The sequence below is a fragment of the Eucyclogobius newberryi genome, unplaced genomic scaffold (genome assembly GCF_026437365.1).
Source record: "Eucyclogobius newberryi isolate DKJ021-1_F unplaced genomic scaffold, fEucNew1.0.hap1 SCAF_2, whole genome shotgun sequence".
Classification (NCBI taxonomy): domain Eukaryota; kingdom Metazoa; phylum Chordata; class Actinopteri; order Gobiiformes; family Gobiidae; genus Eucyclogobius; species Eucyclogobius newberryi.
Window position 1 is genome coordinate 20,290,541 of NW_027315834.1, and position 26,616 is coordinate 20,317,156.

Consider the following 26,616-nt stretch of genomic DNA (forward strand, 5'->3'; position numbering starts at 1 on the left):
CTCTCTGGACTGAGGAAATGCCTGAATATGATGAAATAGGTTAAATATGTCAATGCTTGGGCAGAATCAAGTTGAAAATGTGAAAATATGTTTTTAATTCCAGAGTTTCCCCACCTCCCATTCAGATCCCAGGCTCCTCCCCCTCAGCTGCAGCTGTCACTCAAACTGAACAGCTGACTGCAGATCTCCAAACATCTTTCTCACCCTGTGCCTTGAAAAGATTATCTCTTCTTAACACGAGAGGCCCTTAAGAATCAGAGAGACAATGGCAATTTCATGTTTAATCTGTACAAATATCACGAAGCAAATGCTCTGCTCTCCTCCTTGAAGTAATTCTCTAAACAGGGAACAGTCTCAACCCCAGCCCATAGGTGTATTTATAGACGCGTCTGCTTTCAGTGTGTTTGTGTGAGGGAGAAGGGGAGATTGGCTGGAGCCCCTCGTGTGACTCTATTTCTGACCCCATTGCTACATGCCCCTCACAGACTGTGCTGCTGTGTGTCTGTGCTGGTGTTTGAGGCAGAGAAGGCCTCCAGTTTTTGGCCCCAGGATTTCCATCAACAAATCTGAATACACTCACATTTGGATCTTGGAAGGTATGTGGTTGACCCTCGTGTAGGAGCTATTTGTTCATATACTGTACACATAGAATACAGTGACATTCTCTGGGCTATATTTATGTATGATATGAGCTCGGGCCTGACACTGCTCTGGGGTGTGATTTGACATTGCCTCTGCCACCATACACAGGCAAGCAAGGTGTGTTACTTTACTTACTGACATTATCCCTATTTTGACTGTAGGAAAGACTTTGAGTCGTTATGGTCATTTCTGCCTATAAGAAAGCCACAACACTAACAATTGACCTAATAAGGTGCATTGGTACTTTCTGATTTACCATTTGTTGGCACCAGATGTTTCCTGGCATTATTGACTGTTTTTGCCTCTGGGACCAGGATAAATGGTACTTTAGCTTGGACTAATGTATTAAGAATAATTAACAGTAAGATTTAAAATATGTGTTGAGCTGAAAATACTTTTATGTTGTATTTGTGTTGTTTGGGACATGTGTTCCTGACTGACATGAGAAAGTCCCCACATGAAACATGAGAGTGAGAAATAGTCAACTGAGGAATCAGTTTGTAAAAGTTGTGGATGAAGTGTGAGTTACAGAGATGAGGAAAGGTTGAGTTAAGTCAAACGAGCAACATTTTGTTAAACTTAAATGTTTAGCATACTGTACATACACAACACAAAATTGACTGATAACAGATAATGTTGAACAACAGCTGTCATACTGTTAAAAAGCTGTAAAACTGTATAGGAGAAATATTAAAATGCTTGCATAGCACATCTTTAAACCATAGTAAGACAAAATGGTACAATTTTCTCTGGATAGTTTTAGTTACCTCCAACATAGACACTTTGGTCACTCTTGACCGAGGTCTCTGTAGCGTCCCAGATTTCTGCTTCACCCTTGTTGAACATGAAGAACATGTTGCTTTTATGTTGTCCTTGTGTCCTCACTTTTCCACCTTTTCACCTCAGGTGCATTGCATTTGTTTGTCTCTGGGCACACACACCTCCACACCACGCTGACAGCACATCTGGCAGACCCCCCACTGTGAACACCTCTTACTTACACCAGGCACCATGGCGCTGTCCTCCAGGCTCAAGCTGTGGGAGCAGAAGGGAGGTCCAGAGTTGCTGCATGTTGTGTTAACACAGCATGTACTCAATACGTACTGTATGTGTGTGGAGTAGTCTCTGTGGTACTTAAAGCTTGGTGAGAAGACCCCCGTGTTCTGCCCTGACTCACTCTGGCATGTCACCTGAGGCTGCCCGCTGAGCCTCAATTAGTCATCATGAGTTTGACGCTGCCCACTGCATCTTCATTCATGATAAAACCAACTTGTTTCCATTTTTAAATCATCTTCTAAGCTCAACATGAATGAGTTAATTCTTCTGAGTTGATTTTTAAACTGAATGGTGTGTGATCAGAGGTGGGTATGGTAAACGAACATTTTACTCAATTAAGAGTAAATTGTAGAAAAAGGTTCAGTTGTAGTCATCTGGACTCATTGTCAATTCGTGAATTTAGACCGGGAACTCAGATATTTATTATATTCTGTGGTAAGCCCAGCCCCTGCCCACTGGGCGGGCTCTCCGGAAGTAGAAGAAAATGTTTGTTTCAACAGAAACTTACACCTCTTTGTTTTCTATCCAGCTAGCCTCTTGTTTACTATCAGTCCTTTAAGGGGCTAATTAGTCTCCCTTTTGTGTCCCTGGCTCACCTGACCAAATGCCCTGGACGTCTACCTCTCCAGGGATTCAAAATTCCATTATAAACAACAGGAAGATTGAACCTCAACCCTCCATTCCTGTTTAAAGAAGGTCTTTTTTTTTTTTTTTTAAACAAAATAGCCTCTTTAACATCTCTTTCAAACCATCTTTTTCTTTTTTTCTTCTTAGAATCTTCACCTTTAAACAGGAATGGAGGGTTAAGGTTCAATCTTCCCGGGAACTTCCTGAGTTCGGGTCTTAATTCGCAAATTGACAATGACTCTTGGATGAGAGTCGAAACGTCTTGTTTTTTTCTAAAACTGACTCCAGATGATACAACTGAACCTTTTTCTACAATGGAACACTCCTGGACGAATGAGTAAAGATTCTTCAAAATAATACTGTTAATAATATGTGTGGTACTAAGAAAGTAGAGGCCCAGGAAATAACTCAACAGTAAAAAAACATATTTGTGGGAAACAACTTCTGAAGTAAGAGTAATTGTTAAAGCAATGGTTTGGACGTAATACCTGATTTATAAGTTTAAGCCAATGTGGTTTGAAGTTAAAAGTATGAAAATAAATACCTTGTATTCAACAATTATGCCACAAACATTAGAAAAATATCTGAAGGAGCGGTGCAGGAAATGTTCAAATAATTTAATATTGTCAACATAAAGTCTTTGCCACTTGTGGATTTACAGTGGGAAAATAATCAAAATTTTAAGATACTTATACACTTACATTGGAGTAAAAGTATGGTGTCAGACACATACTCAGAGAAGAACTTAAGGAGTAAATGTGAGTACTACTCACCTCTGTCTGATGGAAGTTGTAGTCTTAGATGTGTCTTCATCATATCTCATAATTATAACATTTTCTGTGGTGCACTTAAAACAACAGATAAAAGAGGAAAAGACCCCTGTGGCCACTCCAGTTGCACCAGCGCCTGTGTCAGCAGTACCAGGGGGCTTCCTCAAGCAGCTGGTCAGAGACTCAGAGAAGGAGACCAAATACAGAGAACCCGAGGTCAAATCAGACGATAAGGCAGTAAGTGTGTTTTGTGTCTACTCTCAGTGGGTTGTACAAGGATTTACCTGATGGAAACTCTCTCTGCAGCCAAATAAACTCAGTAACAACCTCGTACAACAGTTCCTTCTCCCGGACCAGACCCCTCCAATCCTAGAGGCCGAGATGTCTCTTAAAGCAGAGCAACTCTCAGATAATAAGCAACGGAACAATTCGGCACAATCAGAACACAAATCTCCATCTCCGAGGCAACTAATCACTCCTGACAATGTACAGGTTATAAGGCAAGAGCTGATATCGCCGCAGCCCAAACACAAGCAGCACGTGGTGCCAGAGGGGAAGAAAGTGAACAAGGAGGACAGGATAGAAGAGATGACACAGCTGGTGATGAAAGTGGACGGGATTGAGACGAGACAAGAGCCAGAGGGACAGCAGACAGAAAGCACTGTGGTGGAGCCCGAGAGAAAACCGGTAAGTCACTGTTATAACAATGTCATTGTGGCATTCAAGGACATAAAGGAAAAAGTAGCACTCACTCACTGTTAACAGATGACAGCAGTGATAGTAGTGCAGTATTCGTAGTAGTGAAATAATTAAATCATATGTTACTCATGGCTTGAATTTGAATAGGTCAGAGATGTTTGGTATGAAGCTGGGACTGTTTGGTATGTCCACAAAGATGGATTCAGTCTTGGTAAGTGCACTTTTTCTGTCAATTTTGTCATTTCTGTCATTAATAATCCTTTCATTGATGACTGTTGCCACTAGCCCATTATTCCCTCTGTGCCCATGTGTATGAACAGTAAAATAATCTCCTTCATTTAGCGTAATATACTCTGGGATTAACATGGAGCCTGTTAATCCAATCACAATCTTTTATAATCTGCTAGTTTATTACAAGGCACTTGTATTATGTGACATATTAGCTGCGGCGATGCTAATCCATATGTGCATGTGCATCTCCTTTGTCTATCTTTATCCATGTGCGCTCATTGTGTGTTGTCATAATCTAAAACTCAAATCATGGCTGAATAAACACATGACCTGCCTCACTTTTACATCCTGGGATTCATTAAACATTATAAACGGCGATGGTCTTGTTTTGTTCCAACTCAGCTCTTTTCAAACTCTTGTGGTTAATTAGCAAAATCAGGTCACAACAAATGTGCTGTAATGAAGGATTTTAATGTCAAATCTATAATGCCTTTTATTAGCCACTCATCTGAAGCCAGATGAAGGCACCCCTGATCTGCCTGACGGTAAAGTGAGGGTACGTCTGGCCGACGGAACACTGCAGGACGTTTCTGAGTTTGTCATAGAGAAGGTAGATCCTGCTCCAGCAAATGTTTATTTCACAAACACTTGCAAAGCAGCTCACTCTTTTCTTTATCCACAGTGGAACCCAAAAGAGCTGGATCTCTGTGAAGATTTGAGCCACCTCCAGAGTGTGAACGAATGTGGTGTCCTAAACACGCTCATCAGCAGAGCTAAAGCAAACATGCCCCTCACTCATGCTGGACCCAACCTGATCAACTTCTGGCCCCCACAGCAAGTTAGCAGCAAGGTAACCTTTATGTAAACAGTCTTATTGCTTAGATGTTACAATGACAACTAAAAACAGTTCTTGTTTAAGTGCTCTGTTATTGGTGTCACCTGTAAATGTCTCCTAAACTCTTTTCTTTATCGTAAAATAAAGTAGTTGTAGAACGTTGTAGGAGTAAACTGACAAACTTCTGTCTGTATCTTACTCACTTTTTCCTCAAGACCCCAATGTCGCGACGTGGAGAGTCTATGTGGGATGCTCCTCCTGCTCTGGACGTTCTAGTCAAACAGGTGTATGTATCCATGGTGGGCACAAGGAGGGACCACAGTGTGTGCGCGCTGGGCCGCAGTGGGACAGGCAAGACCACTGCCTGTCAGGCCTTCAGTCTCGCCCTGCTCAAACAAGCCGGGACAGCTGGGAACAACATCAGCTGTGGGTTCAGCAGCTACAAGAGTCATGAGCACCTTTACTATTGTTATATTTAATCATTTTGATTAACTTCTCCAGTTGAGCGAGTGAAGGCTATGTTCACCATCCTGAGGTCTTTTGGCTGCGTTGCGTCCCATCACAGTGACGCGTCAACACGATTTGCGATGGTCTTCTCGTTGGACTTTAACCATGCAGGCCAGGCAGCTGCTGGACACCTACAGGCATGTCCCATGCACCTGTTCAACAAATACACATATTTAAGTCTTCTTCTCTTGAACCCTGACCATTCTATATCCGCAGACCATGATGCTTGACAAGTGGAAAGTGTGTCACAAAACCCCAGGAGAAAGTAACTTCCTGGTTTTTGCCCAGATGCTTGCAGGACTCAGTACAGAGATGAGGTACAGTATATCTTATATTTTATTGTCATGACATCCAAATCTGATATTTCAGTTTCAACATTGAACATCTTTTGGGTTATTTTAACAGAACAGACTTGCAATTGCATCAACTCCCTGAGGCCAACTCCTTTGGTATTGTTCATCCCGCCAAGGTAAAGTAAGTGTAACAGAGAAGTCTGTGCTAATGTGAAGGAACTTTAGGGAAGAACTATTCAGACTCAGGCAATTAACCAAGAAGTCCTATTCTGCTTTTCTCTCTGCAGGTTGAAGAGAAGCAACGTGCATCCGTTGCTTTCACAAAGCTGCTAAGTGCCATGGAAACACTGGGCTTCTCTCTCAGTGAACAGAAGGCAATATGGCATGTACTGGCTGGTATTTACCATCTGGGAGTTGCTGGGGCCAGCAAAGGTAACGATACATCATCAACACCAATTACATTACCTAAGCAAGTCCAAAACAAGTCCATCATTCTTATTATAGCAAACACTACAACATGTTTTCTCTTTGTTTCCCTGTTCGTTCAGTGGGCAGGAGACAGTTTGGTAATTTTGACAGTTCCCAGGTGGCCAGCAGTGTGTTGGGCTGTGATGGAGACGATTTGCACACTGCTGTGTTCAAGCATCACCTCAGACAGCTCCTACAAAGAGCCACTGGGGGTTCTAGAGAGAGGAATTCTGTTGAATCTGATGAAGGTGCGAAAAATTGACATCTTCATCATCACTGCCATCATCACTGCGCCTATTTCATTGTCTTTATATCACATACATAATATTTAAACCGCATGTTGCTTGTTTGCACGCAGGGCCTCGGCTGACAGCCACTCAGTGCCTGGACGGAATGGCTGCTGGCCTCTATGAAGAGCTTTTTACTGCTCTAGTTTCTCTCATAAACAGGTAATTTGTCCGCCACAACCCAAGTTTAAACCGTTCCGTGCAGCTTGTGGTTTATACTTGTGTTGTTACAGAGCCCTGTGCAGCCAGCAGCTAACACTGGCCTCTGTGATGATCACGGACACACCAGGGACCCGGAACCCCAGACACTGTGGGGAAGAGCGCGGCGCCAGCTGGTCAGAACTGTGCCACAACTACCTCCAGGAGAGACTGCTGGAGCACTGCCACACACACACCTTCAGACACACACTCGAGAGATATGAGCAGGTACTACAGCTGAGAGAAAAGCACTAATCTACTCCAACAAATGAAAATGGACATGATCAAGAGCCACTGACCGGAGGCAAGGGCGTCCCCCAGGAACTATATTCAGTTTCATGATACCACATTTTGTGACCAGGCAGGTCAAAGTTTTTAGTTTACAAAATAAGTGTAATTTTTACACTTTTTAGTCACTGTAGGACATAAATGCTCACTTGCAAAAACATATTTAAAAATATTAAGCTATACATTTATGTTTTTCATACTTGAAAATTGAAACATTTGAAATAAAAAATAAAATAATAACACTTTAAACTTTTAATGCCAGTTTTAAAATGTTCAATTTAAAAACACATCTCATCCATCCATCCATCTTCTGCCGCTTTATCCGGGGCCGGGTCGCGGGGGCAGCAGTCTGAGCAGGGACTCCCAGACTTCCTTCTCCCCAGACACTTCCTCTAACTCGTCCGGGGGGATCCCGAGGCGTTCCCAGGCCAGCCAAGAGGACATGCCTGAAACACCTCCCGAGGGAGGCGCCCAGGAGGCATCCGGAACAGATGCCCGAGCCACCTCAGCTGGCTCCTCTCGACTTGGAGGAGCAGCGGCTCTACTCCGAGCTCCCCCCGTGTGGCCGAGCTCCTCACCTTATCTCTAAGGGAGCGCCCAGCCACACGGCGGAGGAAACTCATTTCGACCGCTTGTATCCGCGATCTTGTTCTTTCGGTCACTACCCAAAGCTCATGACCATAGGTGAGGGTAGGAACGTAGACCGACCGGTAAATAGAGAGCTTTGCCTTTCGGCTCAGCTCCCTCTTTACCACAACAGTCCGATGCAAAAACTGCATCACTGCAGCCGCTGCACCGATCCGCCTGTCGATCTCACGCTCCATCCTTCCCTCACTCGTGAACAAGACCCCGAGATACTTGAACTCCTCCACTTGGGGCAAGGACACCCCACCCACCTGGAGAGGGCAAGCCACCTTTTTCCGGTCGAGAACCATGGCCTCGGATTTGGAGGTGCTGATTCTCATCCCAGCCGCTTCACACTCGGCTGCAAACCGTCCCAGTGCACGTTGCAGGTCCGGGTTTGATGGAGCCATCAGGACAACATCGTCTGCAAACAGCAGAGATGAGATCCTGTGGTCCCCAAACCGGACACCCTCCGACCCCCGACTGCGCCTAGAAATTCTGTCCATAAAAATTATGAACAGAACCGGTGACAAAGGGCAGCCCTGGCGGAGTCCAACATGCACTGGGAACAGGTCTGACTTACTGCCGGCAATGCGAACACAGCTCCTGCTCCGGTCATACAGAGACCGGACAGCCCTGAGCAAAGGGCCCCGGACCCCGTACTCCCGAAGCACCCCCCAAAGGACACCCCGAGGGACACGGTCGAAAGCCTTCTCCAGATCCACAAAGCACATGTGGACTGGTGGGGCAAACTCCCATGAACCCTCGAGCACCCGATGGAGGGTATAGAGCTGGTCCAGTGTTCCACGACCGGGACGAAAACCACTCTGCTCCTCCTGAATCCGAGGTTCGACTATCGGTCGGATTCTCCTCTCCAGTACCTTGGAATAGACCTTACCTGGGAGGCTGAGGAGTGTGATCCCTCTGTAGTTGGAACACACCCTCCGGTCCCCCTTCTTGAACAGAGGGACCACCACCCCGGTCTGCCAGTCCAGAGGCACGGTCCCCGAACGCCACGCAATGTTGCAGAGACGTGTCAACCAAGACATGCCTACAACATCCAGATACTTTAGGTACTCAGGGCGGATCTCATCCACCCCCGGAGCCCTGCCACCGAGGAGTTTGCGGACAACCTCAGTGACTTCAGCTTGGGTGATGGATGAGCCAGCCTCCGAGTCCCCGGTTTCTACTTCCTCTTCGGAAGACGTGACTGAGGGATTAAGGAGATCCTCAAAGTATTCCTTCCACCGTCCGACGACATCCCCAGTCGAGGTCAGCAGGCCTCCACCCGCACCGTAAACGGTGTTGGTGAGACACTGCTTCCCCCTCCTGAGGCGCCGGACGGTTTGCCAGAATTTCTTTGGTGCCGACCGATAGTCCTCCTCCATGGCCTCCCCGAACTCCTCCCAGGCCCGGGTTTTTGCCTCTGCGACAGCACGAGCCGCGGCTCGCTTGGCCTGCCGATACCCCTCGATGACCTCCGGAGACCTACAAGCCAGAGTGGCCTGATAGGCCTCCTTCTTCAGTCTGACGGCATCCCTTACTTCCGGTGTCCACCACCGGGTTTGGTGGTTGCCGCCACGACAGGCACCGGAGACCTTGCGACCACAGCTCCGAGCAGCCGCATCAACAATGGAGGCGGAGAACATGGTCCACTCGGACTCAATGTCCCCAGCCTCCCCCGGGACATGGGAGAAGCTCTCCCGGAGGTGCGAGTTGAATACCCTACTGACAGAGGTCTCCACAAGACGTTCCCAACAGACCCTCACAATGCGCTTGGGTCTGCCAAGTCTGTCCAGCTTCCTCCTCCGCCAGCGGATCCAACTCACCACCAGGTGGTGATCGGTTGACAACTCTGCCCCTCTCTTCACCCGAGTGTCCAAGACACGCGGCCGGAGGTCAGATGACACGACAACAAAGTCGATCATTGACCTCCGGCCTAGGGTGTCCTGGTGCCATGTGCACTGATGAACACCCTTGTGCTTGAACATGGTGTTCGTTATGGACACAGACACAGCACAGAAGTCCAATAACTGAACACCGCTCGGGTTCAGATCGGGGAAGCCGTTCTTCCCGATCACCCCTCTCCAGGTGTCACTGTCATTGCCCACGTGGGCGTTGAAGTCCCCCAGTAGAACAACGGAGTCCCCGGTCGGTGCACTGTCCAGTACCCCTCCCAAGGACTCCAAGAAGGCCGGGTACTCTGCACTGCTGTTCGGCCCGTAGGCCGCCACAACAGTGAGAGACCTGTCCCCCACCCGAAGGCGGAGGGACGCGACCCTCTCGTTCACCGGGGTAAACTCCAACACGTGGCGGCTGAGCTGAGGGGCTATCAGCAAGCCCACACCAGCCCGCCGCCTCTCCCCGAGGGCAACACCAGAGAAGTGGAGCGTCCAGCCCCTCTCGAGGAGATGGGTTCCAGAGCCCAAACTGTGCGTGGAGGTGAGGCCGACTATATCTAGTCGGTATCGCTCAACCTCCCGCACAAGCTCAGGCTCTTTCCCCCCCAGCGAGGTGACATTCCATGTCCCCAGAGTTAGTCTCTGTGTCTGGAGATCTGGTCGCCAAGGCCCCTGCCGTCGACTGCCGCCCAGATCTCTCTGCACCGGCCCCTTATGGATCCTCCTGCGGGTGGTGGGCCCACGGGAGGGCGGCCCCACGTCGCTCTTTCGGGCTGTGCCCGGCCGGGCCCCGTGGGGTAAGACCCAGCCACCAGGCGCTCGCCATGGAGCACCCATCCCAGGCCTGGCTCCAGGATGGGGCCCCGGTGACGCCGATCCGGGCGACGTAAACTGCCTTGTTCATGTTGTCATCATAGGGGGGCTTCTGAACCGATCTTTGTCTGACCCGTCACCTTGGACCTGTTTGCCTTGGGAGACCCTACCAGGGGCTTGAAGCCCCCGACAACATAGCTCCCGGGATCATTCGGGCACTCAAACCCCTCCACCACGTTAAGGTGTCGGTTCATATGTCTTGGAAATAAATAAAAGAAATCTTAGAAAGGTTCAAGTTTGTCTAGAATGTTCTGTAATGTAGAAAGGTCTGAAGCCTTTTACTTTTTGTGGGATCAGATCAATGATAATATAATACATATTTTTTTAAGCGTCACACATTTTGAGAATATAAATGTCCACACACATTAAAATAAAAACACTAAAATTATATATATATATAATAATAAATCTTTAGATTCAGCCAATATATATATATATATATATATATATATATATATTGGCTGAATCTAAAGATTTATTATTATTACTAATAATAATAATAATAATTAATTAAATGATAATCATAATAATAATGATTATTATTATTATTACTAGGCACAGCTACAACAACACCCAGTTCACGGTCTTGTCACAGTCTGCTCCTAATTTGTGCTGATGAGTAATTTGGCATTTGAAAAATGCTTTAACACATGTTGTTGTTCAGGAGAGCATTCCTGTCCAGTTTGAATGTCCAGAGAACAGCCCGTCTGAGCTGGTGTCGGCCATTGATCAACCTCCTCCGCAGGTGCACAACAAACACAACTGAATTACTCTAACACTGCATAACACTGTGTTCGATTGGTATGTATTTGTGTTTTAGATCCGAGCAGCAGATGGAGACCCTCGAGGTCTCTTATGGGTTCTGGATGAGGAGATGGTGACACCAGCCTCCAGTGAGAGCATTGCCCTGGAGAGAGTCTGCCAGTACTACAGCGGCACTGGTACCTCTGCTTTGAAGGATTTATACTGCAACCAGTGGTGAAAACTGAACTGACGAAGTTAGAAAAATAAATGTGTATATGCTTGTAGTACGTCAGTGTGAGCAACCCCTTCAGTGTGAGCTCAACCACCTGATGTCCGGTGATCCGATCCGCTATGACATGACCGGATGGTTCGGGCTCATTCAGAATAACCCTTCTGCCTCCAACGCCATCTGCCTGCTGCAGAACTCTACAATGTAAGTGTGTAGGGCCCAGCAGCCTACACTGACGATGCATTAATCATGTCAATGTACTATGTTTGGGAGCAGCTGGCTCCTCTGTGCCACCAGTGAGTCAAGCTTTACCCTTGAGCTTCAAAACATATATTTATATGTGTGTGATGGTGCAAATGTGTGCACAGATCTGTGTGGTGTATTTACTGTATATGTGTAACTTAATAGAAATGTGTTTTGTGAATCTTATTAATATAATAACACTTTTATGTTTTCCTCAGAGCCCCAGTGAAGGCCATGTTCGCCCCAAAGGTGTCCGTGCCTCCTCTGTGTCGTGGTCTGGGTGGGTTGGAGGGAAGCAGCCAGCGTTCACTGCAGAGAAACGGCACAATCAGAAAAACCTTCAGTGGGGGAATGGCAGCCATACGCAGACTCTCGCACTGCATAGCTGTTAAACTGCAGGCTGTGAGTATAATGTAAACAAGAGTGTATGATTAATAATAAAATGTCACACTCATGCTGTCTGTGGCGTAGGATGCTCTGGTGAACGTCATTCGCAGAGCGAGACCAGTCTTTCTACAGTGTGTGAGTGCTAAGTCTGAGGGAGGAAGTTTTGATGTCCCTGCACTCAGGGTCCAGCTCCACTCAATTCAGATACTATCAGCGCTGCAACTGTACCGGACTGGTGAGTCTTGTTAATATAAATCTCAAGACTCATAAAACTAAGAAAGAAAGGACAAAGGCAAAACCACACTGTATCTCCACATGTCACAAAATGAGTACTTTTACTTCATTCACGTCCACACCCCTTTACTTTGAAAATCTCCTTTTTTTAACAGAACCAACTCAAGTTTACCAAAAAACCAAAAGCACAACAAATTGTTGATACTTCCTGGGCCAACAACAGCCTGTAAATTATAGTCTTATCACAAACATTTATTGACCTAACCCTGAACTGATTCAATCAGTAAATATTCTGGTATCGAAGCCAATACCCTATTCAAGTATTGTTTCTCTGCATCCTTTCTGTTTTGTTTTGTGTTGGGACTAAGTGGGTTGCATAATAACAATTTACTCAAGTACAAAAATAATGATTTTGTCTTCTGTCTCGCCGTCTTTCAGGATATCCTGATCACATGACTCTAAGCGACTTCAGGTGTCATTTTCAAGCTTTGTCTCCTCCAATTATGAAGCGCTACGCTTCAATGTTTGTAATGCATGATGAGAGAAAGGTCAGAAAGATGATACAAAATGTTCATTTGTTCATTGTCTTGTAGGTTAAAATGTACTATTTTTCTCAGGCAGTGGAGGAGTTGCTGGTCGAGTTGGATTTGGACAGAAAAAGTATTGTTTTGGGAGCCAGCAGGGTGAGAAGCTGTTTCTGTGCTCCATGAAATAAATAACATGCATATAAAACAGTTAACAGTGCTGAGTTTGTGATGTGTTTTAGGTGTTTATGAAGCGGGGTGTACTGCGGTACCTGGAGCAGCAGCGGGATCAGCAGGTGACTGGGTGGCTGGTGCATCTCCAGGCCGCTTGTATGGGACATCTGGCTCGTCAGAGATACAGGAAGCTCAAAGTGGGTTCCACTGCATTGTTGTACCTGTGTGTGTGGAATATTATTGACCACAGCCAATAAGACTAAGAATCTGAAAAGTGATCTGATGTGCTCAAACTAATGAGAGTAAAGACTTGGTGAACTCACATTTGTGTTCTTTTGATTTTTTGTATGCTGCATGCTCAGGTACAGCAGATGGCAGTGAGTTGTCTGCAGAGAAACCTGAGAGCTCTGAGGACTGTGTCCAAGTGGAGATGGTGGAAATTGTTCTGTCGTGTCCGTCCTTTGCTGGACGTCAACATGGACAATGAAAGACTTGAGGCCAAAGAGGTACACGGAGTCAGAATGCATCTGTATCAAAACATTTGATTCAATCTTTAGTGCTTGGGCATCTGTGGATCTTTTATTAAATGTTGTAAGTAAATTGAAGTGGACGTTCCGTTAGTCATTTTTTGTGGTTTTCTCTTGTCAGGATGAGATTTCGGCTCTAAGACGGCGTCTGGAGAAATCGGAGAAAGAGAGGAATGAACTAAGACAGAACACATACAGCCTGGAGACAAAGGTTTGACAATGCATTTATAACTGTAATGTAAACAAGTGAAAGCAAAGTTTTACTATGTGTCCAGGTCACAGCCGTGACATCTGAGCTGAGTGATGAGCGTTTCCGTGGAGATGCAGTGGGTCAAGCTTTGGATGTAGAGCGGGCTGAGAGACAGAGGCTCACCCGGGAAAACAAGGATCTACAGGTGTCGTTACTACAAGTTGGAAAATGATTTAGTATTCATGAGACTTTGTAATAACCTTCACATTTATACAGGTCTGCTTTAAAACCTTGTGTTGTATTTGTTGAGTGTTTTATTGCAACTTTGTGTTTTTTAACCCAAGCTTCGTGTAGAGCAGTGCAAAGTCACCATGGAAACCCTGGAGAAGCAGCTTGAGGAGGAGAAACAGAAATCTACCATCGCACAGAGTCAGAGAGGTGCAGGGACAGGTAATAACTTTAGTTATATGAATTGTCATCATTTAAAGATTCTTTCACCTCGAACTTCATAACCAAACATGCCACCAAAAAAGTTAGTGAATGTTCAATGATTGTATTTATTTATTTGGGGGGAGGGATGAATAATTCAATGTATGTCATTAGTGAAAACATTGTTGAGTTAAATGTGGAAAAATACAGATCTGGTGTCAGCAGGTCAGATGTGGTTAGACACAGTCTCTGGCTGAATAAAGACATCTGACTTTGTCTGACTGTGACCACCACCTCTGACAAAGTGGCATCCATCTTGTCCTCCTCAGCGAGTGAGCTGGCCATGCAGCTGGAGTGCTGCCAAGCAGAGGTGGAATTTCTCCGCAGACGACTGAAGCAAACTGAGGAAAAACTTGAGACAGAAAGAGAGACACGTCAACAGCTCGATGCCAAGGTGAGACGAGACACTGTTGCACAGCATCTAAAGAACAGTATTTATGTAAATACAATGAATGTGTGTGTGTAGGTGGTTACTTTACAGGCTCAGTTGGAACAGTCCAGGAGGAGTGTAATAGAGCTGAAACGTCACTGTCGCCGTGTGACCTCTGAGCTTCAGGATGCGAGGGTCCTCACCGACAGCCTACAGAGCCGTATGCACGAGCTGGAGCGCAAACAGAAGAAGTGAGTCTGCACAACATGCAGCGGGGCTTCCTCTGCTGTACATTGCCTAATGTGCTGTGTTGGTGTTCACAGGTTTGACAATGAGTTGACTCAGGCTTTACAGGAAGCTGAAAATGAGAAAGAGCAAAAGGACAAAGCTTTTCATGAAAACACTTCTCTGGAGGCAGAAATATATACACTGCGCCGCACCCTACAAGTGGGTCCTTTTTATTTATTTTAAACAATTTTGTCTGAATCAACATGTTCATGATGTATGTTTATGGTTTGTGTGCAGGAGACTCAATCAGAGGTGGGTCATCTGCAGAAGCAGAAGGACGAGTTGTGTGCTCAGATTCGAGACCTCAGTCTGCCTGTTGACCTTGCCTCAGAGTCACTGCCTGACCTCAAAAAGCAGCTGCGCCTGCTGGAGAGCCAGGCGTGTGAGCAAGTAGAGGAGATCACCAAACTCACTGCTAAACTCCAACAACAGCACCAGGTGCTTCCATTGCTCATGGGTGATTTCAAAAAGGGCTATAAGCTACATCCTCACCTACTTTGTTTTACCATAGATTCACATGCGTTTTGAAATGGAGATGGAGCGCATGAAGCAAATTCAACAAAAGGAGCTGGAGGACAAAGAAGAGGAGTTGGAAGATGTCCACAAGTCCTCTCAGAGGCGGGTCAGTCCACCCTAAGCATTAATATGGCAAATGTTTAAATCCTTTGGGGGATTTTCTCCGGACAGTCCTGTTTCCCCCATTAACATGCACAATAGGCTAAATGCACCAGCTAAGATTCTGAAAAGGCCAAACTCAACATCTGAATTTGGGCCCCTGAGCGCTGTACGGCAGCAGCTCTCTGCTCCTGACAGGCTGCCCCAGTGACACAGAAGGGTGGGTCAAATGCAGAGAAGCAATAGCCCTCACAAGGGATTATAAAGTACACCTTTACCTTATGTAAATTTCATCTTCACAGTAAATAAGATGAAGTGCCACTCTAAGCCAGATCTATTCAGATGAACATTGTCATTAGGCTTGTATATTTGTCTTCAAAGGTCTATAGATGATGATCGTTTTTTATATTTATCATTCCAGTGCACCATCCTGCAGGAATACATTTCCTGTCTGGAACAATGGAAACTCATTTAGCTTAGCCAGTTCATAAAATCTGTCACTTCTTTTCTGTTTGTCTGCAGCTCAGACAGTTGGAGATGCAGTTGGAACAGGAGTATGAGGAGAAACAGATGGTGATTCATGAGAAGCACGACTTGGAGGGACTTATTGCAACACTGTGTGATCAGGTACTCACCTCAATGACCCCCTGCTCTCTGTGACACGTCCGTTTGAATGCCGTGTGAAGAATCAACTACAAACAGAATTAAGTCATATTTTGAGTGACAACAATTATTTTGCCTGAGAAATTGCCTGAAATTACTGTTGAAAATGCAAAGAAATTAATATCATAGAGTGAGCTATACTGTACACACATGAAAGTCAGGTCAATTCAATACATTTAAGTATTCAAGTAAATTACATTGCTGAGTCATGTTTTTTTTCTTTCCGTTTATTCGACAAAGCTTTGTTCTGTAATAATTGGGAGATAACGAGGCACGCTCACTGGATCACTTGATTGTAGTAAAATCAGGTGCTCTTTGTCCAGATCCGGGACAATATGAGCCAAATGATTATTATGAATTGTTTAGATAGTAACTACATTACAACATTTTCTTGTAGGTGGGTCACAGAGACTTTGATGTGGAGAAGAAGCTCAGGAGGGATTTGAAACGAACTCATGCCCTACTGGCCGATGCCCAGCTGCTGATTGCCACCATCAACAACACAGAGGACAACAAGCCCAGCAGCAACAAGGACCAGATCGAGCGCCTCCACTGCCAGGTCTGCACCACTGACACTATGTGCTGCTAAAGACTGCTGCTCAAGGCATTGATTCTATGTTTGTTCATGTTCTGCTGTAAATAGTTTGAGGAGAGTGAAGTGCGACGACTGGAGCTGGAAAACATCCATGTGACTCTTGCCCAGGAGCTGGAAAACAGTCAGATTGAGCTAGAAACCATCTGCAAACAGAAGAGTGTGGTGAGTAGAAATATAAATCCTTCAGAGAACTGTGCAATGAATAAAAGATTACCAGCTAGAAAGATCATGTATTTGTACTCTTTACGGACTTCCCTATCATTCATAAACACTGGACTGAGATTCCATTTGACTTCAAAACAAATGTATCTTGGATGTAAAACTCCTACAACGGAGAAAAATGATGGATACATTTGGCATGTACCTTTGGTATGTACCTTTGGCATGTACCTTAATTTGGCCGCAGCAAAAAAGGTAATCACAAAAAAAAATGATGACAGGGACAGAGACTCTTAAAGGCGGTATGGACGATTTTTTGGCGATTTGAGAACGTAGGCGGAAGTGCGCATGCGCACTCCCCCGTGCGGACTGATACAACACACACGTGCGTTTGTTTATTAGCGCAACGGAGCGCATCGCATCGCTCGTCTCCCGTAGATTTCTGTCCACTTCTGCGTCAGCTCGAACTGTCTTTCTCCGTCTTCATTTTGCCCCGTACACTGAGGGAACTATATTATGATAGATCCATGCGCTTAGACACGCGGAAACGTGGGGACGAACCGCACGCAGCTGCAGGTGAGCGATAGGTGCGTTTTATGATTGATACGTGGCAGGACAAATGATTTATCCACGCCACGAGGAAATATCATAAAAAAATTTGCTGAAAAAAAATCGTCCATACCACCTTTAAATAACTTTGGACATATACAAAATGGAAAAATAACTTTTACTTGAGTCTTTATTAGGCCCGAGCGCCACAAGCTGGCGAGAGGCCTATTAATCTCGTAAGGCCATGCGAAGCACGGCTGCAAAAGTGCGCACGTAGTGCGCACGAAATCGAGCGCGAAGCGCTCGCCCACTTCCAAACACTCACTAACGCACTCCTTCACTCATGCACGCACCGTGCATACTAATTAGTAGTAGGAAAATGGAACATTACCGTTGTAAACGGGCGAAGCCCGTGCAAAAGTGCGCACTAAACGAGCACTTTACATTGAGATGACGACCGCGAAGCGGTCGTCATCCCCATATAAAGCACTCATTTGCGCCAAGTAGCTCATGAATACGTTCCCCCGTCTCTTGCATGTTCCGTGCATATAAGCATGTAATGCAAAAATTGAACATTATTACTGTATAGAGGGCCAAAAACACAAAGTGGGCGGAGCCCACTCAAAATTAACGAAAGTACCCGTCAGTGACCAGGGACCCACACCATGAGGTAGGAAAGCGCGAGCGCTTTCCGAAAATGTATAGTTTATGATATTTGAAAAATGGGAAACATTGTTTTCGCATCGGAATATTATTCTTTCTTCTTCTTCTTCTTCTTCTCGGGACCAACCCCCCTATTTTTCACCCAGTGAACATTGACGAAAAGTCACAAAAATTTGCACACCTCTAAAAATCGTGCCTCTCTACATTCTGGCTATTTTCCTTTTCTAAAATAAAAAAATTGGCGCGGCAGCGCCCCCAAATGTACCAAAAATGCATTGAGAGATGGGAAATGACCCAAAAAAAATTTGATCGTAGAATCATGAAATTTGGTGCAGAGGTAGATGGTGACAAGAGAAGTAAAAAATATTATTACGGCAACGCCGTCCGCCCAACCAAATGTCGGCCATATTGCTTCAAAAATGGCTAAACATGACTTCGGAGTTTTTCCAAACGTCGTACTTTTACGAACTCCTCCCAGGGCGTTGGCCCTAAAAAGCTGAAATTTGGTGAAAATGCTACTGAGGAGTGGGACATCAAAAGTTATCCAAATTACATTGATATCTGTCACGGTCTCTGTGCGGCGAAGCCGCAAACTGTAGCAAGAATTTCAGAAATCTCCCAAATTTAACATTTCTGCCGTTTGCGCAGATAAAGTCCGAATTGCGTCAAATTAGAATCAGTTGTTAAACTCTTTGCCCTAAACCTACTTGAAGTGAAATAAATTAATTTGGAGCCACAGCGCCCCCTACAGATTTTATATGGAGGTTAAATATTTAGTTTTGCGAAATTATATGAAATTTGACACACAACTCAATTTTGGCATCCCCATCAAAAAAGTCAATGAGACCCATGTCATAATTGTTATGGCTTTGCCGTAACGATGACCGAAACCTTCCATGTTATTCCAATGGGGAAATCGCCAGAACATGTTTACACTTTAGACTTTCACAAACTCCTCTTAGGGCGTTAGACATATTAACCTGACATTTGGTGAGACTCATCTTCAGGGGTGGACCATCAAAAGTTATCCACATTTTTATTCAAAGAGTCACGGTGTATGTGCGGCAAAGCCGCACATTTTGCCAAGAATTCAAAATAAAATTGCTTTTTGATAGTAAAACAAAGGGGAGAAGATGTGACCGCGTCACAGATTCAGCAGTAGATGTAATAAAAGGACAATTGGGGCGCGTTAGCGCCCCCTCCTATTGCGGCGTGGCGGCGGCGTAGCGAGGGCCGATCATTGCCGCTTGCGGCTATATTTTTATTTTATTTTTATTTTTACTTTGCTTATTTACTCTCTTGGCTGGTTCTGTTTTATCTATTATAGAAAGTATTTATTTATTTTTAAAGTTTTTTTTAAAACTTTTACACAGAAAGATTATCCCATAATTGATTTGATTTTCATGCACAGCGTCTGTTTCTGTGCCATATACTTGTGTCCAGGTGGATGACCAGCTGGCCTTGCTCCAGCATGACAAAGTGGACTTGCTTAAGAGACTTGAAGAGGACCAAGAAGATCTGAATGAACTCATGAAGAAGCACAAAGCTCTCATTGCACAGGTGTTAAAAGACGTATATACCTAACAGCCATGTTTACCATGACGATAATACTAAATGTCTTTTCCAAATGTGGTTTAGTCCTCTAGTGACATTGCTCAGATTAGAGAGCTGCAAGCTGAACTTGAAGAAGTGAAGAAACAGAGACAGTCCCTCCAGGAAGAGGTAAATAACAAAATCATTTAGCTCCAAGTGCTTTGTGTTTGCCCTGTGCGTATGCAACTGCACCATTCGATTTTTAGAGCTTACTTAAACTTCTGCACTACAGATCTTAACATGACTACAGGGTGGACTTCTCCTCTCACAAGTGCATAATTTGTCTCTTCAAATCTCTGTCTCACGTTTTTACAATGCAGCTCCAGCAATGTGTGTCTCGGGTGCAATTCCTTGAGGCGTCCACTGTGGGGCGCAGCATCGTCAGTAAACAAGAGGCACGTGTTTGTGACCTGGAAAACAAACTGGAGTTTCAGAGAGGACAAGTCAAGCGGTTTGAGGTTTGAGGATGCTTACACGTGACATCAAACATTGTCTATACTGTTTTTATGGGCCTGATTCTATCTTTGTGTTCAGGTGCTGGTGTTGCGTCTCCGGGACAGTGTGGTGCGTCTGGGGGAGGAGCTGGAGCAGAGTTCTGAGGCTGAAGCTCGGGAGAGAGAGAACGCTCGTTACTACCAACAGCGTCTGCAGGACATGAGGATGGAGATGGAGGATCTGATCCAGAGAGAGCAGGATAGCAGCCGCAAGCGCATGGAACTGGTAGCCTATATCTGCATTGAGTTTCACCGTTACAAGTTACACTGCATTGAGTTTCACCGTTACAAGTTACACTGCATTGAGTTTCACCGTTACAAGTTACACTGCATTGAGTTTCACCGTTACAAGTTACACTGCATTGAGTTTCACCGTTACAAGTTACACTGCATTGAGTTTCACCGTTACAAGTTACACTGCATTGAGTTTCACCGTTACAAGTTACACTGCATTGAGTTAGACGTTACAAGTTACACTGCATTGAGTTTCACCGTTACAAGTTACACTGCATTGAGTTTCACCGTTACAAGTTACACTGCATTGAGTTACACCGTTACAAGTTACACTGCATTGAGTTAGACGTTACAAGTTACACTGCATTGAGTTACACCGTTACAAGTTACACTGCATTGAGTTTCACCGTTACAAGTTACACTGCATTGAGTTAGACCGTTACAAGTTACACTGCATTGAGTTACACCGTTACAAGTTACACTGCATTGAGTTTCACCGTTACAAGTTACACTGCATTGAGTTTCACCGTTACAAGTTACACTGCATTGAGTTTCACCGTTACAAGTTACACTGCATTGAGTTAGACGTTACAAGTTACACTGCATTGAGTTTCACCGTTACAAGTTACACTGCATTGAGTTTCACCGTTACAAGTTACACTGCATTGAGTTACACCGTTACAAGTTACACTGCATTGAGTTAGACGTTACAAGTTACACTGCATTGAGTTACACCGTTACAAGTTACACTGCATTGAGTTTCACCGTTACAAGTTACACTGCATTGAGTTAGACCGTTACAAGTTACACTGCATTGAGTTACACCGTTACAAGTTACACTGCATTGAGTTTCACCGTTACAAGTTACACTGCATTGAGTTAGACCGTTACAAGTTACACTGCATTGAGTTAGACGTTACAAGTTACACTGCATTGAGTTACACCGTTACAAGTTACACTGCATTGAGTTAGACGTTACAAGTTACACTGCATTGAGTTTCACCGTTACAAGTTACACTGCATTGAGTTAGACGTTACAAGTTACACTGCATTGAGTTTCACCGTTACAAGTTACACTGCATTGAGTTTCACCGTTACAAGTTACACTGCATTGAGTTACACCGTTACAAGTTACACTGCATTGAGTTAGACGTTACAAGTTACACTGCATTGAGTTTCACCGTTACAAGTTACACTGCATTGAGTTAGACGTTACAAGTTACACTGCATTGAGTTAGACGTTACAAGTTACACTGCATTGAGTTTCACCGTTACAAGTTACACTGCATTGAGTTTCACCGTTACAAGTTACACTGCATTGAGTTACACCGTTACAAGTTACACTGCATTGAGTTAGACGTTACAAGTTACACTGCATTGAGTTTCACCGTTACAAGTTACACTGCATTGAGTTACACCGTTACAAGTTACACTGCATTGAGTTAGACGTTACAAGTTACACTGCATTGAGTTTCACCGTTACAAGTTACACTGCATTGAGTTTCACCGTTACAAGTTACACTGCATTGAGTTACACCGTTACAAGTTACACTGCATTGAGTTTCACCGTTACAAGTTACACTGCATTGAGTTAGACGTTACAAGTTACACTGCATTGAGTTACACCGTTACAAGTTACACTGCATTGAGTTTCACCGTTACAAGTTACACTGCATTGAGTTAGACCGTTACAAGTTACACTGCATTGAGTTACACCGTTACAAGTTACACTGCATTGAGTTTCACCGTTACAAGTTACACTGCATTGAGTTAGACCGTTACAAGTTACACTGCATTGAGTTAGACGTTACAAGTTACACTGCATTGAGTTACACCGTTACAAGTTACACTGCATTGAGTTAGACGTTACAAGTTACACTGCATTGAGTTTCACCGTTACAAGTTACACTGCATTGAGTTAGACGTTACAAGTTACACTGCATTGAGTTTCACCGTTACAAGTTACACTGCATTGAGTTTCACCGTTACAAGTTACACTGCATTGAGTTACACCGTTACAAGTTACACTGCATTGAGTTAGACGTTACAAGTTACACTGCATTGAGTTTCACCGTTACAAGTTACACTGCATTGAGTTAGACGTTACAAGTTACACTGCATTGAGTTAGACGTTACAAGTTACACTGCATTGAGTTTCACCGTTACAAGTTACACTGCATTGAGTTTCACCGTTACAAGTTACACTGCATTGAGTTACACCGTTACAAGTTACACTGCATTGAGTTAGACGTTACAAGTTACACTGCATTGAGTTTCACCGTTACAAGTTACACTGCATTGAGTTACACCGTTACAAGTTACACTGCATTGAGTTAGACGTTACAAGTTACACTGCATTGAGTTTCACCGTTACAAGTTACACTGCATTGAGTTTCACCGTTACAAGTTACACTGCATTGAGTTACACCGTTACAAGTTACACTGCATTGAGTTAGACGTTACAAGTTACACTGCATTGAGTTTGAGCCACAGCTGAAACACAAAACCCTAGATATAGTAATGAAATCATGCAAAGTGGCTATACAATGGAGAACACTATGGCATTATCACCACTAGGATGCTGTGGTGTGATGCGTGAGCGTAGCAGGACACGACCATTACACACGTTTATGGTGTGTCTGAACAATTGATAGAAGCTAATTCTGTAAAGTGCCAGTACAAAACTCCTTCCCCCGGGCAATGTTTGCAAATGTGCCCCACTTTCAAAATGTCTTGGCATTGTCATTAAGAAAAACAACAGCTGCTGAATTGTCTGAACCATTAACACATCACATTATATTTTCATTATAGCTACAGTTACAACATCAGCAGACTGCTTAAACACCCCAAGTGCACATGTCAGCCAAATGAAGGATTGCTCAGTTTGTCCAAAGATGTTTTGATTAGATTTACATTGCAGTTGTGGTTTGTGATGGCAATTTCTTTAAAGCCCTTTTTATCATCCAGTGTTACAGGGCTGAAATGTTTGTCATTAGTTTAACTACAATAGTCAATGGTTGGTACAAAATCCTCCACCATTTTCACATTTCAACACATCTGAGACTTTGAGGCAGTTGAAGGAGCAGTTGGTCTCACATGTTAAATACAAATATGAAAGGCACGTAGACAAATTTGCATATCTTTATTAGGTATTTTTCAACAACTAAGAAAAACGAATGAAACATGCGTGCTAGTATGTACAGAAGTAAATCACTTTCCTAAATATCCCCATTACCCCATAACAAATCATTCTTATTCCATTGCAATTATTCCATCCTATTAAATTTAGTTTATATAGTGTAAATAGCCATTTGGAAAAGTCATTTCCAATACACACGTTTCTTGTTTCTATAGACTTCCTATTCCTTTCAGCAGTTCAACCACTTGTATCTTCTGACATTTGACCTGTATAAAGAAGACATCACTATTTATTTTTGTATTAATACCAAGCTTCACTGACACAAAGTTATGCCCTTTAACACCAGACACATGCACAGACACTTAATCGACCTCCACCTTACCTTCATTCTCCCTTCTTCACATCATCTCTCCCTCTCCCTGCATTCTTCCTCTCTGTGATTAATCCTCATTGTCTCCTCAAGGTTATGGGCAAACACACACACATTCATACATGCTTATGTGTCTCTATGACAACTGCTGCACCCACACCCATCTTCTGAAGCCAACAAAGCCAATAACTTTGAAAGCCTGGAAGCTTGTGTGTGTCTGTGACAGACAGACAAAAGACAAGATGACATAATAAATCACATTATTCTCTCAATGTCATCGCGTGTAGCAAACAATTTTCTTCAAACTAACCTGATCACAAATACCAGAGTCTGCGGTCAAACCGTTAGAGAGGACACATGCCACAGGACACTCCGTTTGACTGATGAGGTAATATGGGACAGAGCGGGTTTAATTGTTGACTGGAATAGCCCTCCAGTCCTTAATAGTTATCAGGGGCTAAACACAGCTGAATACTAGAAGGTGAATAAGTGCTTGTACCTCACAACCTTGAAATGGTGTGTGTTTGTAGGAAATGCAAGTGGAGGAGCTGAATGCTGTCAGACAGGCATTACAGGCTGATCTGGAGACATCCATCAGACGCATCGTAGATCTGCAGGCCGCCCTGGAGGAAGTGGAGTCCAGTGATGAGAGTGACACTGAGAGGTGACTGACTGGGTTGAACTAAGAGCAACAAATATGCCAACATTATGTACCCTAAATATTTACTTTACGTCCCTTCAATTTAGCGTTCAAACTGCTGTGGAATCTTTAACAAGAAAGAAGGACCTGTAAGACAGTGATATGTGCCTGTGTGCTCCGTTGATTTATTAATCCGTCTAAATTAATTTGCTTGTATCTTGGGACTTTGAATATGCTTACTTTATTCATTTTAAGTCTTCCAGTGGTACAACAAACGGACATGGTGAAATAACATTTCAATAACAAGGAAACATAAAAGTAGCTGTGTCCATTGGCCACTAACAGTGTCATGGCCATCTATTTGCACTACTTTTGCTTTATTCGTTATGCCAGGCTGACTATAAATTAGGCTTATTTTCCTAATTTTAACTGGCTGATTTTAAATGTAACCATCTTGCTGGCTGGCACTAAGTCTAGATGCAGAGCAAATATCTGTTGGAGTCTGCCAGTGAAGATGATTTAAATACCAAAAAGTTTAAACTGACCAAGAGTCTGCAGTGTTTTCTTGGAACTGTCCATCATGAGTCTTTCATGTGCTGGCATGTTTTATTCTGATTTAGACAAAGAGTGGTACTCATTTAATATTCCCCTTTTCTCTAGTGATTCAGTCTCTAGTGTGGGCTCCATCGGAACAGAGGATGTGGGCGAGGGCATCCGTCACTGGCTGGGTGTACCCAGAGCCCGGTCTCAAGGTGGCAGCTCTTTTTATGACACTGGTAGTAACATCAGTGGCCATGGGGGGCGCCAGTCTGTCGCAGACACTGCTAGTACCTACAGTTTCCGGTACATTTTACTTTACCTTTCATCATGTTATGTCATCATAAGTTTTAATGACATCTTACATGCAGAATATATTTGACTACACTTGGATACAGTTGACCTGTGTTTCTTAATACTGTTGTGTAGCTCCTGTGTGGATCTCAAAGATGAAGGCTCTGAGGCAGGGGCCGGGAACAGAAGTCTAACTCGAGCTCCGTCTTCCTCTGCTTTGTCCGAGCTGTTGGAGGGTCTTCGTAAACGTAGAGGCACGACTGACCCAGCAGATGGGGCTGGCAGCACTGCTTCTCTGCCCATTTACCAAACAACCGCTGCATCCACTCTTAGACGCAGAGCCTCCGCTATGTCCTTGAGTGCTGAAGACACACAGGAGCTCCAGCCAGGGCCCAGCATCTTGAAGTCCTCCTCTCCATTGCTGCCTCGAGCTTCTAGTTTGCACTCAGTTGGTGAAGTGTCTACTGGGATAAAACAATTGAGCTCCAATGATCCAGTCTCATCCCCTCCATCGCTGCCTCGTCTCTCCTCTTTGGCCTCCTCTCCAGCAGCTCATCACCTCTCTCCGTCTCTGTCCATCCCGGAGGAGGACTTGGAGGAGCCTCTGCGGTCAGTCTCTTCGGCCCAGCGCTCCCCGCAGCCCCTCAGGCGCAGCATGTTGGGACGTTTGGTCTCAGAAGATGGTGGTGAGCACTCGCTTGGATCAGAACCTTTAGTGTTTCAAAATCGTAGGTTGGCTGGTGACAGTAGAGATGATGCAGCTTCAGATATCCTGCCTGCCATCAGAAGAGCCCAGTCCACCAGCAGTCTGACCAGCTCATTGAGAGGGGGGCGCAGGTCGCTGAGTGTACACTTTGGGGAGCTGCCTCCATCCATTCGCAGCAGGAGGTCCTCAGAGACAGAGTCGTCCAGTTCAGGAGGTTCAGGGGGAAGTTCACAGGGCAGCGCGCCAAGGCGGAGGATTGACAGACCTCAGGGAGAAAGACTAGAGGCAGAAGGCAGCGAGGGAGAAGATGTGGCTTCAGTCATGAAAAAATACCTCAAGAAGGAGGCAGACTGAACAGATGATGGTGAGCCTTTTCTTCTTTGACCTCTATATCATTCCTTGTTTTTTCTACAAAATGTAAACTTTTTTTTTATCTGACCTATTTTCTCTCTCTCTCTCAGCCTGTACAAGAACCCATGCCAGTTGTGTGCACTTTACAAACCCTCATAAAGTCCAGCTGCTGCAGTCAAGGCTCGAAGGAATTCTTCGAACATGACGGGTCTATTTTTGAGAATACTAAAATAAATGAAAAGCCAGATGTTGATATGTTTGTACATGAATAAAATACTAAACATGTTTGAACTCTCTTATTAAAAAAATAAAATAA

The 26,616-nt window shown here is 44.4% G+C and overlaps 1 protein-coding gene across 3 annotated transcripts; it reads left to right on the forward strand.

The window, feature by feature from the left end:
• The first annotated feature begins 456 nt into the window (after positions 1 to 456).
• On the forward strand, positions 457 to 26,616 carry LOC140367662 (unconventional myosin-XVIIIb-like). Of its 3 annotated transcripts, XM_072454226.1 has the most exons (44): positions 457 to 596; positions 1,549 to 1,690; positions 3,184 to 3,332; positions 3,402 to 3,782; positions 3,942 to 4,005; positions 4,526 to 4,635; positions 4,708 to 4,875; positions 5,076 to 5,286; positions 5,362 to 5,504; positions 5,584 to 5,684; positions 5,773 to 5,836; positions 5,948 to 6,092; positions 6,209 to 6,376; positions 6,487 to 6,577; positions 6,649 to 6,841; positions 10,964 to 11,044; positions 11,120 to 11,240; positions 11,329 to 11,476; positions 11,734 to 11,917; positions 11,987 to 12,137; positions 12,575 to 12,684; positions 12,754 to 12,819; positions 12,903 to 13,031; positions 13,197 to 13,340; positions 13,483 to 13,572; positions 13,637 to 13,756; positions 13,896 to 14,001; positions 14,310 to 14,434; positions 14,507 to 14,661; positions 14,734 to 14,857; positions 14,936 to 15,136; positions 15,210 to 15,320; positions 15,836 to 15,940; positions 16,374 to 16,535; positions 16,620 to 16,733; positions 19,386 to 19,502; positions 19,581 to 19,664; positions 19,856 to 19,993; positions 20,070 to 20,255; positions 24,303 to 24,436; positions 24,520 to 24,561; positions 25,073 to 25,255; positions 25,379 to 26,313; positions 26,411 to 26,616. In XM_072454226.1, the coding sequence occupies exons 2-43, from the start codon at positions 1,654 to 1,656 to the stop codon at positions 26,301 to 26,303; spliced, it is 6,381 nt and encodes a 2,126-aa protein (XP_072310327.1). In that variant the 5' UTR covers positions 457 to 596; positions 1,549 to 1,653; the 3' UTR covers positions 26,304 to 26,313; positions 26,411 to 26,616. The 3 variants fall into 3 exon arrangements, with proteins under 3 accessions (XP_072310327.1, XP_072310328.1, XP_072310329.1); XM_072454227.1 differs by lacking the exon at positions 24,520 to 24,561; XM_072454228.1 differs by lacking the exon at positions 1,549 to 1,690 and having other exon boundaries at positions 463 to 596; positions 3,186 to 3,332.

Bases quoted from the DNA above. Each gene is read 5' to 3' on its own strand.
- LOC140367662 (XM_072454226.1), top strand. From the start codon at position 1,654: ATGGCGCTGTCCTCCAGGCTCAAGCTGTGGGAGCAGA. The intron at 4,636-4,707 runs GTAGATCCTGCT...CTTTATCCACAG, and splicing joins CTGAGTTTGTCATAGAGAAG to TGGAACCCAAAAGAGCTGGA. The intron at 14,858-14,935 runs GTGGGTCCTTTT...GTTTGTGTGCAG, and splicing joins CACTGCGCCGCACCCTACAA to GAGACTCAATCAGAGGTGGG.